We start from the raw sequence: 14,822 nt of genomic DNA on the forward strand, positions 1-14,822 counted from the left end.
TCCCAGGTGGAGAGGTACAGACACTGAGTGAGAAAATTGCTGAAAGCTTTGGTGGATAGAAGTGAGAGCCAAGTTGGAGGAACAGCTCCAGTCCTACAACCCTCCACGATCTCTGTGTGTCTCTGCCTCTTGCCCACAATAACCATCTTGTCCCTCACCCACAATCTCCATCTCTCCCCCCTCCTTTAGGCTGCTTCTTCAAACTTCACCCATGTTAATTCTCTTTACAATTAGTGCTCTGAAGCATCCTTAGACATTGATGTGTTGTTATAGTGAGAAGGCTCATGTTACTCACCAGATCAGCAGACACTGCAGTTGTGATTAATGAATAAGGTCCATTCACTAATGCCCCACAGACAACCAGCATAACTGTGGAACAAAGTGGAGGCAGACAGTATTAGTCAGTGGAATAGTTGGATTGTCATAAGTGCATAACAAATCCCTAATATCATCAGAAACAGGAGCAGGAACAGTCACTCCCAGAGTGTGTGTGTGTGTGTGCCACTCAACACAAACAGGATTCAATCACTCATTAATAAATATCAGGAAATGCAAGGATCCCAATCCCGCCCCCTGGGAAATTCCACTACAAACCTTCCCCAGCCCGAGAAATATCCATTGACCGTTACTCTCTGTTACCTATTATTCAATTTCACACCCATGTTGCTGCTGCCCCTTTTATTCCATCAGCTTTAAATTTTCTCACAAGTCTGTTATGTGGCACTGTGTCAAATGCCTCTTCCAAAATATTGCTGCCAGGGCTGACTGGTACAAGCTATTGAACAGAACATCAGCTACTCTGTGGGAAAAGATATTGAAAGAGAATACGCATTGATGAGCAAAGAGATGATGTTAGTGTGCAGCTGGGATTGACGTAGGACCAGGGCAAAAAAAAAAGCAAATTACTGTGGATACTGGGATGTGAAACCCGCCAGACCTGCTGAGATTGTTCAGGGCCCTCTTCTACAGGACTATAGATCGAGTTTCTCTCATTGTGCTGGTTTGTATTGCTGGCTGGATGTTATGTTTTGCACAAACACCACCAGCTATTGCAAAGACTGCACTATCCATGTGTTACAAGAGACGGGTAGGGTCCACGCAGTCTGTCCCAGTCACGTTGCGACTTGGCGGGTCTCCTCTGTTGAAACCACCTCCCGTGTGGGCACAGCCATTGAGAGATGCACTTCCTCTACAACGCAGAGTGGGCTGGCATTGCCGGTGGAGAGGTGACCCTCCCCAGCAGGAGATGTCACCGTTGATTGGGGAAGTAAACCCTGCTTCTCTGGCAGGCACGGAAAATATGGTGTACAGAAGATAGGCCCAAGTCCTTCTACGATTCAAATAGCACACCCTTCAAATGTCGGAGAACCTCCAAGTAAATGACAGGCTCCAGACCCCAAATTCAATCAGCAGCAGTGGAATTGTACTCCAGCACAATCTGTAACCTCATGGCCAGGTATATCCCCCACTCAACCATTACCATCAAACCAGGAGATCAACCCTGGTTCAATGGAGAGTGCAGGAGGACATGTCAGGAACAGCACCAGGTATAGCTAAAAATGAGGTGTCAACCCAGTGAAACTCCAACACAGGACTACCTGCATGTCGAATGGCAAAAACAGCAAGTAATACACAGAGCTAAGTGATCCCACAACCAACAGATCAGAGCTAAACTCTGCAGTCCTGCCACATCCAGCTGTGAATGGTGGTGGACTGGGGGAGGAGGCTCCACAAATATCCCCATCCTCAGTGATGGAGGAGCCCAGCACATCAGTGAAATAGACAAGGCTGAAATATTTGCAACAATCTTCAGCCAGAAGTACCGAGTGGATCCATCTCAGCCTCCTCCAGTGGTCCCCAGCATCTCAGATGTCAGTCTCCAGCCAATTCCATTCACTCCACATTTTATCAAGAAAGAACTCAAGGCACTGGATACTGCAAAGGCAATGGGCCCTGACAATATTCCAGCCATAGTACTGAAGACTTGTGCTCCAGAACTTGCTGCTCCCCTAGCCAAGCTTTTCCAGTACAGTTACAGCACTGGCATCTACCCAGCAATGTGGAAAATTGCCCAGGTACGTCCTGTACACAAAAAGCAGGACAAATCCAACCCGGCCAATTACTGCCCAATCAGTCTACTAAAGTGATGAAAGGGGTCATCGACAGCGCGATCCAGCAGCACCTGCTCAGCAATAACCTGCTCAGTGACACCCAGTTTGGGTTTCACCAGGGGGTCACTCAGCTCCTGATCTCATTACAGCCTTGGTTCAAACATGGATAAAAGAGCTGAATTCCAGAGGTGAGGTGAGAGTGACAGCCCCTAACATCAAGGCTGCATTAGACCCAGTGTGGCATCAAGGAGCCCGAGTGAAACTGGAATCAATGGGAATGACGAAATCTCTCCGCTGGTTGGAGTCACACCCAGCACAAAAGATGATGGTTGTGGTGATAGAAGGTCAATTATCTCAGTTCCAGGACATCACTGCAGGAGTCCCTCAGGTTAGTGTCCTCGGTTCAATCACGTTCAGCTGCTTCATATTCAGCTGGTTCCTACATTCAAGAAAGGGAGTAGAGATAGCCCAGGAAATTATCAACCGGTGAGTCTAATCTCAGTGGTTGGTAAGTTGATGGAGAAGATCCTGAGAGACAGGATTTATGAACATTTAGAGAAGTATAGTATGATCAAAAGTAGTCAGCACGGCTTTGTTATGAGCCTGGTTGAGTTTTTTGAAGATGTGATTAAACGCATTGACAAAGGAAGAGCAGTAGATGTGGTTTAGATGCACTTTAGCAAGGCGTTCGATAAGGTCCCCCATGCAAGACTTATTGAGAAAGTAAGGGGGCATGTGATCCAAGGGGACATTGCTTTGTGGATCCAAACCTGGCTTGCCCACAGAAGGCAAAGAGTGGTTGTAGATGGGTCATATTCTGCATGGAGGTCGGTCACCAGTGGAGTGCCCCAGGGATCTGTTCTGGGACCCTCACTCTTTGTGATTTTTATAAATGACCTGGATGAGGAAGTGGAGGGATGGGTTGGTAAGTTTGCCGATGACAAGGTTGGGGGTGTTGGAGATAGTGTGGAGGGATGTCAGAAGTTGCAATGAGACATTAATAGGATGCAAGACTGGGCAGAGAAGTGGCAGATGGACTTCAACCTGGATAAGTGTGAAGTGGTCCATCGGTCGAAGGAATATAATATTAAGGGTAAGACTCTTAGCAGTGTGGAAGATCAGAAAGACCTTGGGGTCTGGGTTCATAGGATACTCAAATTGGCTTTGCAGGTGGAGGATGTGGTTAAGAAGGCGTACGGTGTACTGGCCTTCATCAATCGAGGGATTGAGTTTAGGATTCGGGAGATAATGCTGCAGCTTTGTAAGACCCTAGTCAGACCCCACTTGGAGTACTGTGCTCAGTTCTGGTCGCCTCATTACAGGGAGGATGTGGACGCTATTGAAAGGGTGCAGAGGAGATTGACAAGGATGTTGCCTGGATTGGGAGGCATGCCTTATGAAGATAGGTTGAGGGAGCTCGATCTTTTCTCCTTGGAGAGATGAAGGATGAGGGGGGACTGATAGAGGTGTATAAGATGTTGAGAGGTATTGATCGAGTGGATTCTCGGAGGCTATTTCCCAGGGCTAAAATGGTTGCTATGAGGGGACACAGGTTTAAGGTGCTGGGGAGTAGGTACAGAGGAGATGTTAGGGGTAAGTTTTTCACTCAGAGGGTGGTGGGTGAGTGGAATCGGCTGCCATCGGTGGTGGTGGAGGTGAACTCGTTGGGGTCTTTTAAGAGACTCCTGGATGAGTACATGGGACTTAATAGGATTGAGGGTTATAGGTAAGCCTGGATATGATCGGTGCAACTTGTGGGCCGAAGGGCCTGCTTGGGCTGTAGTTTTTCTATGATTCTATGCTTCAATGACTTTCCCTCTGTCATACACAAGAAATAGAGCAGGGGTGGGCCTGCCCCACCATTCAATATGATCATGACTGAGCAGTGCCAATCTCAACTCACTTCACCTGATGAAGGAGCAGCGTTCCGAAGGCTCGTGATTTTATATAAATCTGTTGGGCCATAACCTGGCGTCGTGTGACCTCTCATCATGGCTTCAATCACATTATATGAAAGATTTGATTGCACGGGAGGGGGCGTAGAGGAGATTCACCAGGGTGAAACATTGAAGAGGAGAGACTGTGTAAGCTTGTGTTGTTTTTATTGAAACTGAGAAGACCGAGGGGTGACCTGATTGAGGTGAACAAGATTATGAGGGACGTGGATAGAGTGAATAAGGAGCAGCTGTTCCCCTTAGTTGAAGGGTCAGTCATGAGGGGGCATAGGTTCAAGGTGAGGGGCAGGAGGTTTGGGGAGGATGAGGAAAACTTTTTCACCCAGAGGGTGGTGAGGGTCTGGAATGTGCTGTCTGGGAGGGTGGTAGAGGCGGGATGCCTCATATCCTTTAAAAAGTATCTGGATGAGCACTTGGCACATCAGAATATTCAGAGCTCTGGGCCAAGTGCTGACGATGGGATTAGGTGGGAGTTCAGGTGTTTCTCATGTGTCAGTGTGGACTCGATGGGCCAAAGGGCCTCTTCTGCACCGTATGATTCCATGATTATAACTCATTTTTGTGCCATTTCCCCATAGGTCTCTATTACTTGATCTTCCATTTATCTAGATCCACTCTAAATATATTGAATAATCCAGCCTCCACTATCTCATGTGTAGTATTTCTCTCATTGTGCTGATTTGTACTGACCCAAGGTCAGAAGTGGGGATGTTTGCTGATGATTGCACAATGTTCAGCGACTCCTCAGATACTGAAACAGTCCATGTCCAAATGCAGCAAGATCTGGACAATATCCAGGCTTGTGCTGTGGTGGCAACTATTTTAGATTTCCCTTAGTTTAAACAGAATACAGACAGACACTGACAAAGCTAACAGTAGATCAAGGAATGATGACTCACCCACATATTAATGTAGTTAGAGATTTAAAACAAGTATGTATGATTTTAAGACATACAAGTTGATATTTTAAATACATTTTCCTGTGATTGAACATCTTCAGTCAATGCAAAGTACTGAAAAGCGTTACGGGACATTGAAGAGTTTAAGAACCATTACCCTGGGAACCTTTGCTAGTATAGCTACATGTGGGAGATTATAAGGGAACACATTTTGAAACTTTAATGAATAGTTGGTTCGCAGCCCAGTCACAGATTAGGCACAGCATCGGAGGGAGGGGGACAGATATCGAGTCAATCCTGGCAGTGAGCTGGTGGGAAATCTCTGTGTTAGCCATTATAATAATGGCTGCTGTATCCAGACAACAGGGAAATAATCAAACTAGAGTGGGAATAACATCTAGTTAGTAATGGACAAATTAGAAATCATTATGCTGGAAAGTACTGAGCAATTGGCTGAACTGTCTGACAGAGATTTATATAGAACATAACAGCGCAGAACAGGCCCTTCGGCCCACGATGTTGCGCCGACCAGTTAAAAAACAATGACCCTCTAACCTAAACCAATCCCTTTTCATCCATAAACCTATCCACGGATCTCTTAAACGCCCCCAAACTAGGCGCATTGATGAATATTGATGAATGAACATTAAATTAATGCACTTTTATACTAATACAAAGCAGAGAATCAGATTAAGAGAATGTATAACTGTCTTGATTTTTACTGATAACATCAGAATTTATTCAAAGGGTGCAGGTATTCTGTATCGGAGACCATCATCAACAATCTCTCCCATAGATCACTGGTTTTTATAAAGTTTTACTTGAGACTGAGACATTGGTTTCTCGAGTATACTTGTCGTTTTGTCAGAAAACCTCTCCAACACGCTGAGTAGTGACAAGTAACATTTGAGTCACAACTGCCAGGCAATGACCATCCCCAACAAGAGAGAACCTAACTATTGCCCCTTAACATTCAATGGCATTAATATTATCCCAATCCCTCAGCATCAATACCCTGGGGGTAATCATTGACCATAAACTGAACTAGATCAGTTATATAAACACCAGAGCAGGTCAGAGGCTGGGAATCCTACAGCGAGTAACTCACCTCCTGACTCCCCAGAGCCTGTCTCCCATCTACAAGGTGCAAGTCAGGAGTGTGATGAAACACTCTCCACTTACCTGGATGGGTGCAGCGCCAACTACAAGGGACTCAACACTGCTCCCCCCTGCCACAAACATTCAATCCCTCCACCTCTGACAGCGTGTGTGCCGTCTATGAGATGCACCACAGGAACTTCCTTCCAAGCCCTCAGCAACTATCATTAGAAGGGCATGAGCAGCAGAGCTGGAACTCCCTCCCTAACAGCACTGTGGGTGTACCTACACCTCAGGGACTGCAGCAGTTCAAGAAGGCAGCTCACTGCCACCTGAAAACTGAACTTACCAATGATAGTCTTCAGACCCATGTAGCCAATTGCAGAGAAAATGTAGAGCTGTGGAAACAGAAACGTGATGTTCAGCTCTTATTTAACCTATTTACATTCAACTACTTTCTTTAAATGAGGAACAGCCTCCAGCCAAGGACAACCACCCAACCAACAGAAGCTGGTGTTTGTTGGGAGTGTGGTGTACAGGAGATGAGAACTTGATTCAGCTGCTAAGTGTACACTGCTTATGTAGAAACAAGAACTTGTCAAAACTGTCAGATGGTTTCAGATGGCAAATGATGAGAAACTGATTTGACAGTTTATTGATAAATCAACAAGAGAAAAGAGAAAATTATCACTAGAATAAAGTGGAGACTGTAGAATAAGGCCAGGATAGTGAATACATAGATCAGACCTGCAGAAAGGTAGTTCAAGGTCAAATGGCATCTTTAAAAAGCAACTGGATCGATTCGGTATCTGTGGAGAATAGAATCGACAGGGATAGAGACGTTAATTGCACTGTAAGATTTACTGCCTGAAGAGGGAAGGAGGGAAACGGGATCAGTGATCAGCAGTCAGTGAGGGAAAGAGCAACAGGTAAGCTGGAATGAATTTCAAATGGAATTAACTTGATGGACAGATGATCTTCCTTCATTCTAAGCTTTCAGCTCAGGGTTACATGGCAGGATAGAGTGTGTGAGGACAATGCACAGAGAAAGGCCATGGCAGCAGTTACAAAGGACCAGCAGAACACTAACCTGGGGATCTTGTGTGACAGTCTAGACAGGAGTGAGCAAAGTGTGGGAAAATACCAAATTGGCAAAGAATAAAGTCCAAATGAAGGAACTGGAAACTCAAGGTCAGTTAGAAGATCTTTAAAACACAGGTTACAGATCAGATGGAGATGGGTTGGAAAACAGCTAAAGAAAGCAGTCAATGATGGAGATAAGTAAGGACTAGAATGTACTGGGAGCTGATGTTCCAATTACCATGACCCAGTCAAACTGTGTATTGGTGAAAAATATAATAACATGGACATGGTGTGGGTGTGTGTGTCTGTTTGCGTGCGTGTGTGCGAGTGTGTATGAGCGAGAGCGCAACTGCATGGGTGAGAGAGAGAGAGAGCATGGGCATGATAGATTCAATGTGTGTGGGACCCGTACCCCAGTGAGAGTCAGTGTGTGTGGGGGACCCGTACCCCAGTGAGAGTCAGTGTGTGTGGGACCCGTACCCCAGTGAGAGTCAGTGTGTGTGTGGGAGCCATACCCCAGTGAGAGTCAGTGTGTGTGTGGGACCCGTACCCCGGTGAGAGTCAGTGTGTGTGGGACCCGTACCCCAGTGAGAGTCAGTGTGTGTGGGGGACCCGTACCCCAGTGAGAGTCAGTGTGTGTGGGACCCGTACCCCAGTGAGCGTCAGTGTGTGTGGGACCCGTACCCCAGTGAGAGTCAGTGTGTGTGGGACCCGTACCCCGGTGAGAGTCAGTGTGTGTGGGACCCGTACCCCAGTGAGAGTCAGTGTGTGTGGGGGACCCGTACCCCAGTGAGAGTCAGTGTGTGGGGGACCCGTACCCCAGTGAGAGTCAGTGTGTGTGGGACCTGTACCCCAGTGAGAGTCAGTGTGTGTGGGACCCGTACCCCAGTGAGAGTCAGTGTGTGTGTGGGACCCGTACCCCAGTGAGAGTCAGTGTGTGTGGGACAAGTACCCCAGTGAGAGTCAGTGTGTGCGGGACAAGTACCCCAGTGAGAGTCAGTGTGTGTGGGAGCTGTACCCCAGTGAGCGTCAGTGTGTGTGGGACCCGTACCCCAGTGAGAGTCAGTGTGTGTGGGAGCCGTACCCCAGTGAGTCAGTGTGTGTGTGGGACCCGTACCCCAGTGAGAGTCAGTGTGTGTGGGAGCCGTACCCCAGTGAGTCAGTGTGTGTGTGGGACCCGTACCCCAGTGAGAATCAGTGTGTGTGGGAGCCGTACCCCAGTGAGAGTCAGTGTGTGTGGGACCCGTACCCCAGTGAGAGTCAGTGTGTGTGTGGGACCCGTACCTCAGTGAGAGTCAGTGTGTGTGGGACCCGTACCCCAGTGAGAGTCAGTGTGCGTGTGGGACCCGTACCCCAGTGAGAGTCAGTGTGTGTGGGACAAGTACCCCAGTGAGAGTCAGGGTGTGTGGGACCCGTACCCCAGTGAGAGTCAGTTTGTGCGGGACAAGTACCCCAGTGAGAGTCAGTGTGTGTGGGACAAGTACCCCAGTGAGAATCAGTGTGTGTGGGAGCCGTACCCCAGTGAGAGTCAGTTTGTGCGGGACAAGTACCCCAGTGAGAGTCAGTGTGTGTGGGACAAGTACCCCAGTGAGAGTCAGTGTGTGTGGGACCCGTACCCCAGTGAGAGTCAGTGTGTGTGGGACCCGTACCCCAGTGAGAGTCAGTGTGTGTGTGGGACCCGTACCTCAGTGAGAGTCAGTGTGTGTGGGACCCGTACCCCAGTGAGAGTCAGTGTGCGTGTGGGACCCGTACCCCAGTGAGAGTCAGTGCGTGTGGGACCCGTACCCCAGTGAGAGTCAGTTTGTGCGGGACAAGTACCCCAGTGAGAGTCAGTGTGTGTGGGACAAGTACCCCAGTGAGAGTCAGTGTGTGTGGGACAAGTACCCCAGTGAGAGTCAGTGTGTGTGGGACAAGTACCCCACTGAGAGTCAGTGTGTGTGTGGGAGCCGTACCCCAGTGAGAGTCAGTGTGTGAGTGGGACCCGTACCCCAGTGAGAGTCAGTGTGTGTGTGGGAGCCGTACCCCAGTGAGAGTCAGTGTGTGTGGGGGACCCGTACCCCAGTGAGAGTCAGTGTGTGTGAGACCCGTACCCCAGTGAGAGTCAGTGTGTGTGGGACCCGTACCCCAGTGAGAGTCAGTGTGTGTGAGACCCGTACCCCAGTGAGAGTCAGTGTGTGTGGGACCCGTACCCCAGTGAGAGTCAGTGTGTGTGGGGCCCGTACCCCAGTGAGAGTCAGTGTGTGTGGGACCCCAGTGAGAGTCAGTGTGTGTGGGAGCCGTACCCCAGTGAGAGTCAGTGTGTGTGGGGCCCGTACCCCAGTGAGAGTCAGTGTGTGTGGGACCCCAGTGAGAGTCAGTGTGTGTGGGACCCGTACCCCAGTGAGAGTCAGTGTGTGTGGGACCCGTACCCCAGTGAGAGTCAGTGTGTGTGGGACCCGTACCCCAGTGAGAGTCAGTGTGTGGGGGACCCGTACCCCAGTGAGAGTCAGTGTGTGTGGGACCCGTACCCCAGTGAGAGTCAGTGTGTGTGGGACCCGTACCCCAGTGAGAGTCAGTGTGTGTGGGACCCGTACCCCAGTGAGAGTCAGTGTGTGTGGGACCTGTACCCCAGTGAGAGTCAGTGTGTGTGTGGGACCCGTACCCCAGTGAGAGTCAGTGTGTGTGGGACCCGTACCCCAGTGAGAGTCAGTGTGTGTGGGACCTGTACCCCAGTGAGAGTCAGTGTGTGTGTGGGACCCGTACCCCAGTGAGAGTCAGTGTGTGTGGGACCCGTACCCCAGTGAGAGTCAGTGTGTGTGGGACCCGTACCCCAGTGAGAGTCAGTGTGTAGGGGACATTGTGTTGACCTTCTCTGAAGCAGTTTTGTTATTGTTATTGAGGACCTCAATCACATTAAAAATGGTGATATTACAATTACTTTTATGAAACATTTCTGAGACAGGAAATAAGATATCTGTATTGTAATGAATATGTTTAGCAGCAGAGCTTACTGTTGGTGCTGCCAGCAGCAACATCACACCACAAGTTGTTGCCCTCTTCTTAGTGTAATCAGATATCACACCGGCGAGGATTCCACCTGGTTAGACAAATACAGGAACATAACCAAAGTCAGACATAAAGTCATCGAGCTTTACAACACAGATATCCTTCAGCCCATCGTGTCTGTGCCAGCCACTAATCCATCTTCCAGCACTAAGTCCGTAGCCTCCTGTGCTATGGTGTTAAATGCTCATCAAAATGCTTTTTAAATGTTGTGAGGGTTCCCACCTGTACCATCCTTTCAGGCGGAGAATTCCAGATTCTAACCACCCTCTAGGGAAAGAAAGCTTTGCTCAAATCTCTTAAATCTATGTCCCCTGGTTACTGATCCCTGAGTTACTGAGTAAGGAGAAAGATATCTTCCCAGCTATCCAATCTAAGCCCTCATAATTTTGTACACCTTGATCAGGTCTCCCCTCTGCCTTCTCTGCTGTACGGAGATCAACCCAAGCCTATCTGTCCCTCTCCATAGCTGAAATACTCCAGCCCAGGCAGCATCCTGGGGAATCTCCTCTGCATCCTCTCTAGTTCAATCACATCCTTCCTATAGTGTGACGACCAGAGCTGCACACATTACTCTAGCTGTGGCCTAACAAGCATTTTATACAGCTCCAATCCCAGCCCCTTGCTTCCTCCCTCCATCCCAGACACCAACTTGCTCACTCCCTCTTCCCAAACATCTACCCGCTCTCTTCCTCAATTCACTGGAGCTTCCCACTCACTGCCCCACACCCAGCATCACTCCCCAGTCTCACTCTCCACACACCCACTCACTGCCCCACACCCAGCATCACTCCCCACTCTCACTCTCCACACACCCACTCACTGCCCCACACCCAGCATCACTCCCCACTCTCACTCTCCACACACCCACTCACTGCCCCACACCCAGCATCACTCCCCGCTCTCACTCTCCACACACCCACTCACTGCCCCACACCCAGCATCACTCCCCACTCTCACTCTCCACACACCCACTCACTGCCCCACACCCAGCATCACTCCCCGCTCTCACTCCCCACACACCCACTCACTGCCCCACACCCAGCATCACTCCCCACTCTCACTCTCCACACACCCACTCACTGCCTCACACCCAGCATCACTCCCCAGTCTCACCAAAATAACAACATTTCAACCTCCCAGACCCAATCCAACTTGGTCCTACTTGGCCACCAAGACCTCGTATGCCACCTCCCTGATATAGTTTGGCCCCAGCACCCCCCCGACCCTGGGCTCCAGCCCCGACTTATCAGCAGCAAACATGGGAGAGAAACAGCCTGTGATTGGAGTAGCAGTTCCAAGCAGAATCTTGCGTTCTAACTGCGGTGTTAGTGTACCTTTCAGAGACGTTTTCTGTGGTTGCAAGCAGGCCTTTTTGGCTTTAGTTGTTTTTTCATTCTGGCACCGATTTGTCTGGAGGAGTCTTTTTTATTGCTGCTTAAATGGGGGTTTGTTTATTTTTGGTGGGATGTTTATGGTCCTGCACTGTTAGGAGTGAAACTGGTTGGCAGGTCAGCTGACATTAGTTCTTTCATTTTCAGTTTGAACTGCTGTTTGAATTTTCATTTTAGAAGGGACACTAAGCTGGAAAGAAGTGTCTGTCTCTCTCTCTCTGGTTTTGGAAATACTGCTGGTTAGCTGAAAGCAAGGTCTTGCCTTTCTGAAGGGGGAAAGTAGCTTTTGGTGACTTGCCTGGAGTCTCTGGGAAACTCTGAGTCTATCCAGAGAGCTGCAAACTGCATTCAAAGGTCTCAATTTCAGTATTACATGAACATTGGTTTATATTGCATTGAATCTGTTTGAAGGGTCTTGTTTAAGGGATTGGTTTGATTGGGACAGCTCCTACATTCATTAAGGGTTAAACATTATCGTGGTTGTTTTGGTGTTGTTAATAATTGATACAAGTTATTGCAGATATTCTTACTATAAATGTTAACTATAATCTTAAATAAACTCTGAGAAAAGCTCCCTAGTGGGTCAGTTGAATCATCCCTGAAGTGAAGCTTATCATACTTATCCTGGCCAAGTTCAAGATGCTAAACTTATGATCCAGACAGACTTCAGAAAACACGTTGGAATTTCTGAGCAGAAACAGCAGTAAGAATTGAGAAGAATTGTGCAAAGTGGCCCTGGGGGCAATGCAGAGGAGCTCAGCAGATCACCCCCAGCCTGGGCTGTACCCTGGACAAAGCTGCACTAACTCCTGTTCACAGCTAATAGAACACTCCCAACATCTAACAATCCAAACTAAGCCCAAGTTTCAGGTCTCCTGCTTGGTGTTCTCATTCCTATCATCAATAATTAAAAATAAATCAATCTTACTACAAGTGATTCAGAGGACTCGTACCTATAATTCCACCAACATCAAACAACGTAGAAAGATCGCCAGCCTTTTTGGCATCAAAGTGCTCTGGGAAAACAAAATGAATTAAATCAGAAGCAGGAAATGTTTTGCACTGACAGGGTTCTCACTATCTCTCACTGCTTCATGCAGAAAGGCAGTACCATTTCCAGCTCGAGGTTATACATCGCTCCCTGTTGCAGCATTATCTTTCATTCATTCATTCCTATATGTGATATCACTGAGAAGACCAGCACTAATTTCTGTTGTATATCGGGGATGAATTGTACTCAGGACAATGAGTTTAAAACATGGAGCTTTATTTAAAGGTTTACATTGCTGCTTCTTCTCTGCCCATTTCCCATGCGAGTGACTTGTGACATCACTTCCATGAACACATGAACAGAGCAGAGCTCAGTAAAGCAGTAAGGATTAATACGAATACAGAACATTTTACTATCTGCTCGTTACAAACTCAGGGGCTTGTTCAGCCAACTTAGAGAATAGTTAAGGTTGATCCACATTGTGTAGTGCCAATACTGGGCCTTTAAGGAATGTACTTTAGTCATGTTTTTGTGCTGAATGTGTTTACTCGTCCCTTCCATTTTATCAGAGCCATTGTGTCTGGATCCAGAAACACTCGCTGCATTGTTACTGCAGCAACATAACTGAACTATATTGATGCAGAGTTTGATTTGATCTGAATTAATGCAGAGTTCTGTTGTTTTGCATTTTCCGCTGGGATATTGCAGAGTGGGGCTTGTTTAGGTTGATTGACTGGTCAAATCATATGACTGGATATAGCGTTCACAGAGAACGCGAGGCAGTCTGTTTTTGGGATCGTAAGAGAGAGGTCACCTCCTTTACCTTAGTTCATTCATGGGATCTAGGTGTTGCTGTTAAGGTTAGCATTTACTGCCAATCGTTTATTGCCCCTAAACTGAATTACTTGCTCGGCCTTTTCAGAGGGCATTTTATGAGTCAACCACATTTCTGTGGGTGTGGAGTCACATGTAGGACAGACCAGATAATGACACAAGAAAGAACACTAATAAACCAGATGGGCTTTTATGATTATTGATGATGGTTTAATCATCATTACACTTTTAATTGGATTCAAATTTCACCATCTGCCAAGATGGGAAAGACCTTAGGCTCACCCTGATCCAATGTAAACGTTAAAGTCTAGTTTCTGAGCTGGTCCTTAACAGTGGGACTGGAGTTACGTATCGACAATGCTCCCTCTATATTCGATTGCACGGTACACTGATATTTGTGTGTGAATGCACGCTATCTCAAAGGAAGCAGCTCGCGGGTAGCCTGTGGATTGCTGAGCAGCCAGACACGAGTGCAACTTCAGAAAGGACTAATCTGGCAAAGACAGCAGGAATGAGAGAAGCAGATAGCTTCTCAGAAGCTTCATATCACTTCTCTTTTCTAGAATTTTAAAACTATATTAAACTGAATTCAAATTTTAAATTTCCAAGGCAGGACATGAACTCTCTGGAATACTAATCCAGGAAAATACACTGTACGTTGCCATAAACCCTTTATAGTTATAGGGGCAGCATGGTGGTTAGCAGTGCTGCCTCTCACTGCCAGGAACCCGGGTTCAATTCCAGCATTGGGTGACTGTATGGAGTTTGCACGTTCTCCCCATGTCTGCATGGGTTACCTCAAACACTCCAAAGATGTACAGGTTGGGCGGATTGGCCATGGTAAATTCCTCCTTAGATTCCAAGGAAGTGGAGAGTGGGTGGATTAGCCGTGATCAATACATGGGATTGTGGGGACAGGGCGAGGATATGGGCCTTGGTAAAACGCTTGGAGAATCGCTGCACTCGATGGGCTGAATGGCCCCCCCTTCTTAACTGCAGGGATTCTATGAACAGCTCTAAATATATGGCACGTTGTCATAACCCTTCATAGTTCTAAATATATGGTACACTGTCATAACCCTTTATAGTTTTAAATATATGGTAGACTACCATACACCCTTTATAAACACATGGTAGACTAAGTTACTGCTGCTGTTCTATCTGGGAAGGCGATGACAGCTCCAAACAGCATATAGCTCATTAATGCAAAAGCCGCACTTGCAGCACCAAAAACCACATCAGTGAACGCCTTGTAAAATTTCAATACAAATCCAAGTGATTGCAACCACAGCACTGGTTTATGGTGTTGCTACTTACCTTTATTGGCAAGGTACATTGGCAGCCAGAAAAGGAATGTGTAACTGACCAGTTTGGCAAAAAGCAGACACAAGGAAAACTCCACCACACCCTGCAAA

At 47.6% G+C, this 14,822-nt stretch overlaps 1 protein-coding gene across 1 annotated transcript in view; it reads right to left on the bottom strand.

The window, feature by feature from the left end:
- The window catches only part of LOC145339525 (glucose-6-phosphate exchanger SLC37A1-like), an 80,455-nt gene that overhangs the window by 14,859 nt on the left and 50,774 nt on the right, over positions 1-14,822 (bottom strand). The window contains exons 12-16 of the mRNA XM_080184006.1: positions 14,725-14,815; positions 12,536-12,598; positions 10,137-10,222; positions 6,413-6,461; positions 296-369 (exon numbers count right to left, since the gene is read on the bottom strand). Of these exons, the coding sequence (XP_080040132.1) occupies positions 296-369; positions 6,413-6,461; positions 10,137-10,222; positions 12,536-12,598; positions 14,725-14,815 (363 nt within the window). The remainder of the gene's footprint in view (positions 1-295; positions 370-6,412; positions 6,462-10,136; positions 10,223-12,535; positions 12,599-14,724; positions 14,816-14,822) is intronic.

This window comes from Carcharhinus amblyrhynchos, unplaced genomic scaffold (assembly GCF_965287045.1).
Source record: "Carcharhinus amblyrhynchos unplaced genomic scaffold, sCarAmb.v2.hapA scaffold_515, whole genome shotgun sequence".
NCBI classification, from domain to species: Eukaryota; Metazoa; Chordata; class Chondrichthyes; order Carcharhiniformes; family Carcharhinidae; genus Carcharhinus; species Carcharhinus amblyrhynchos.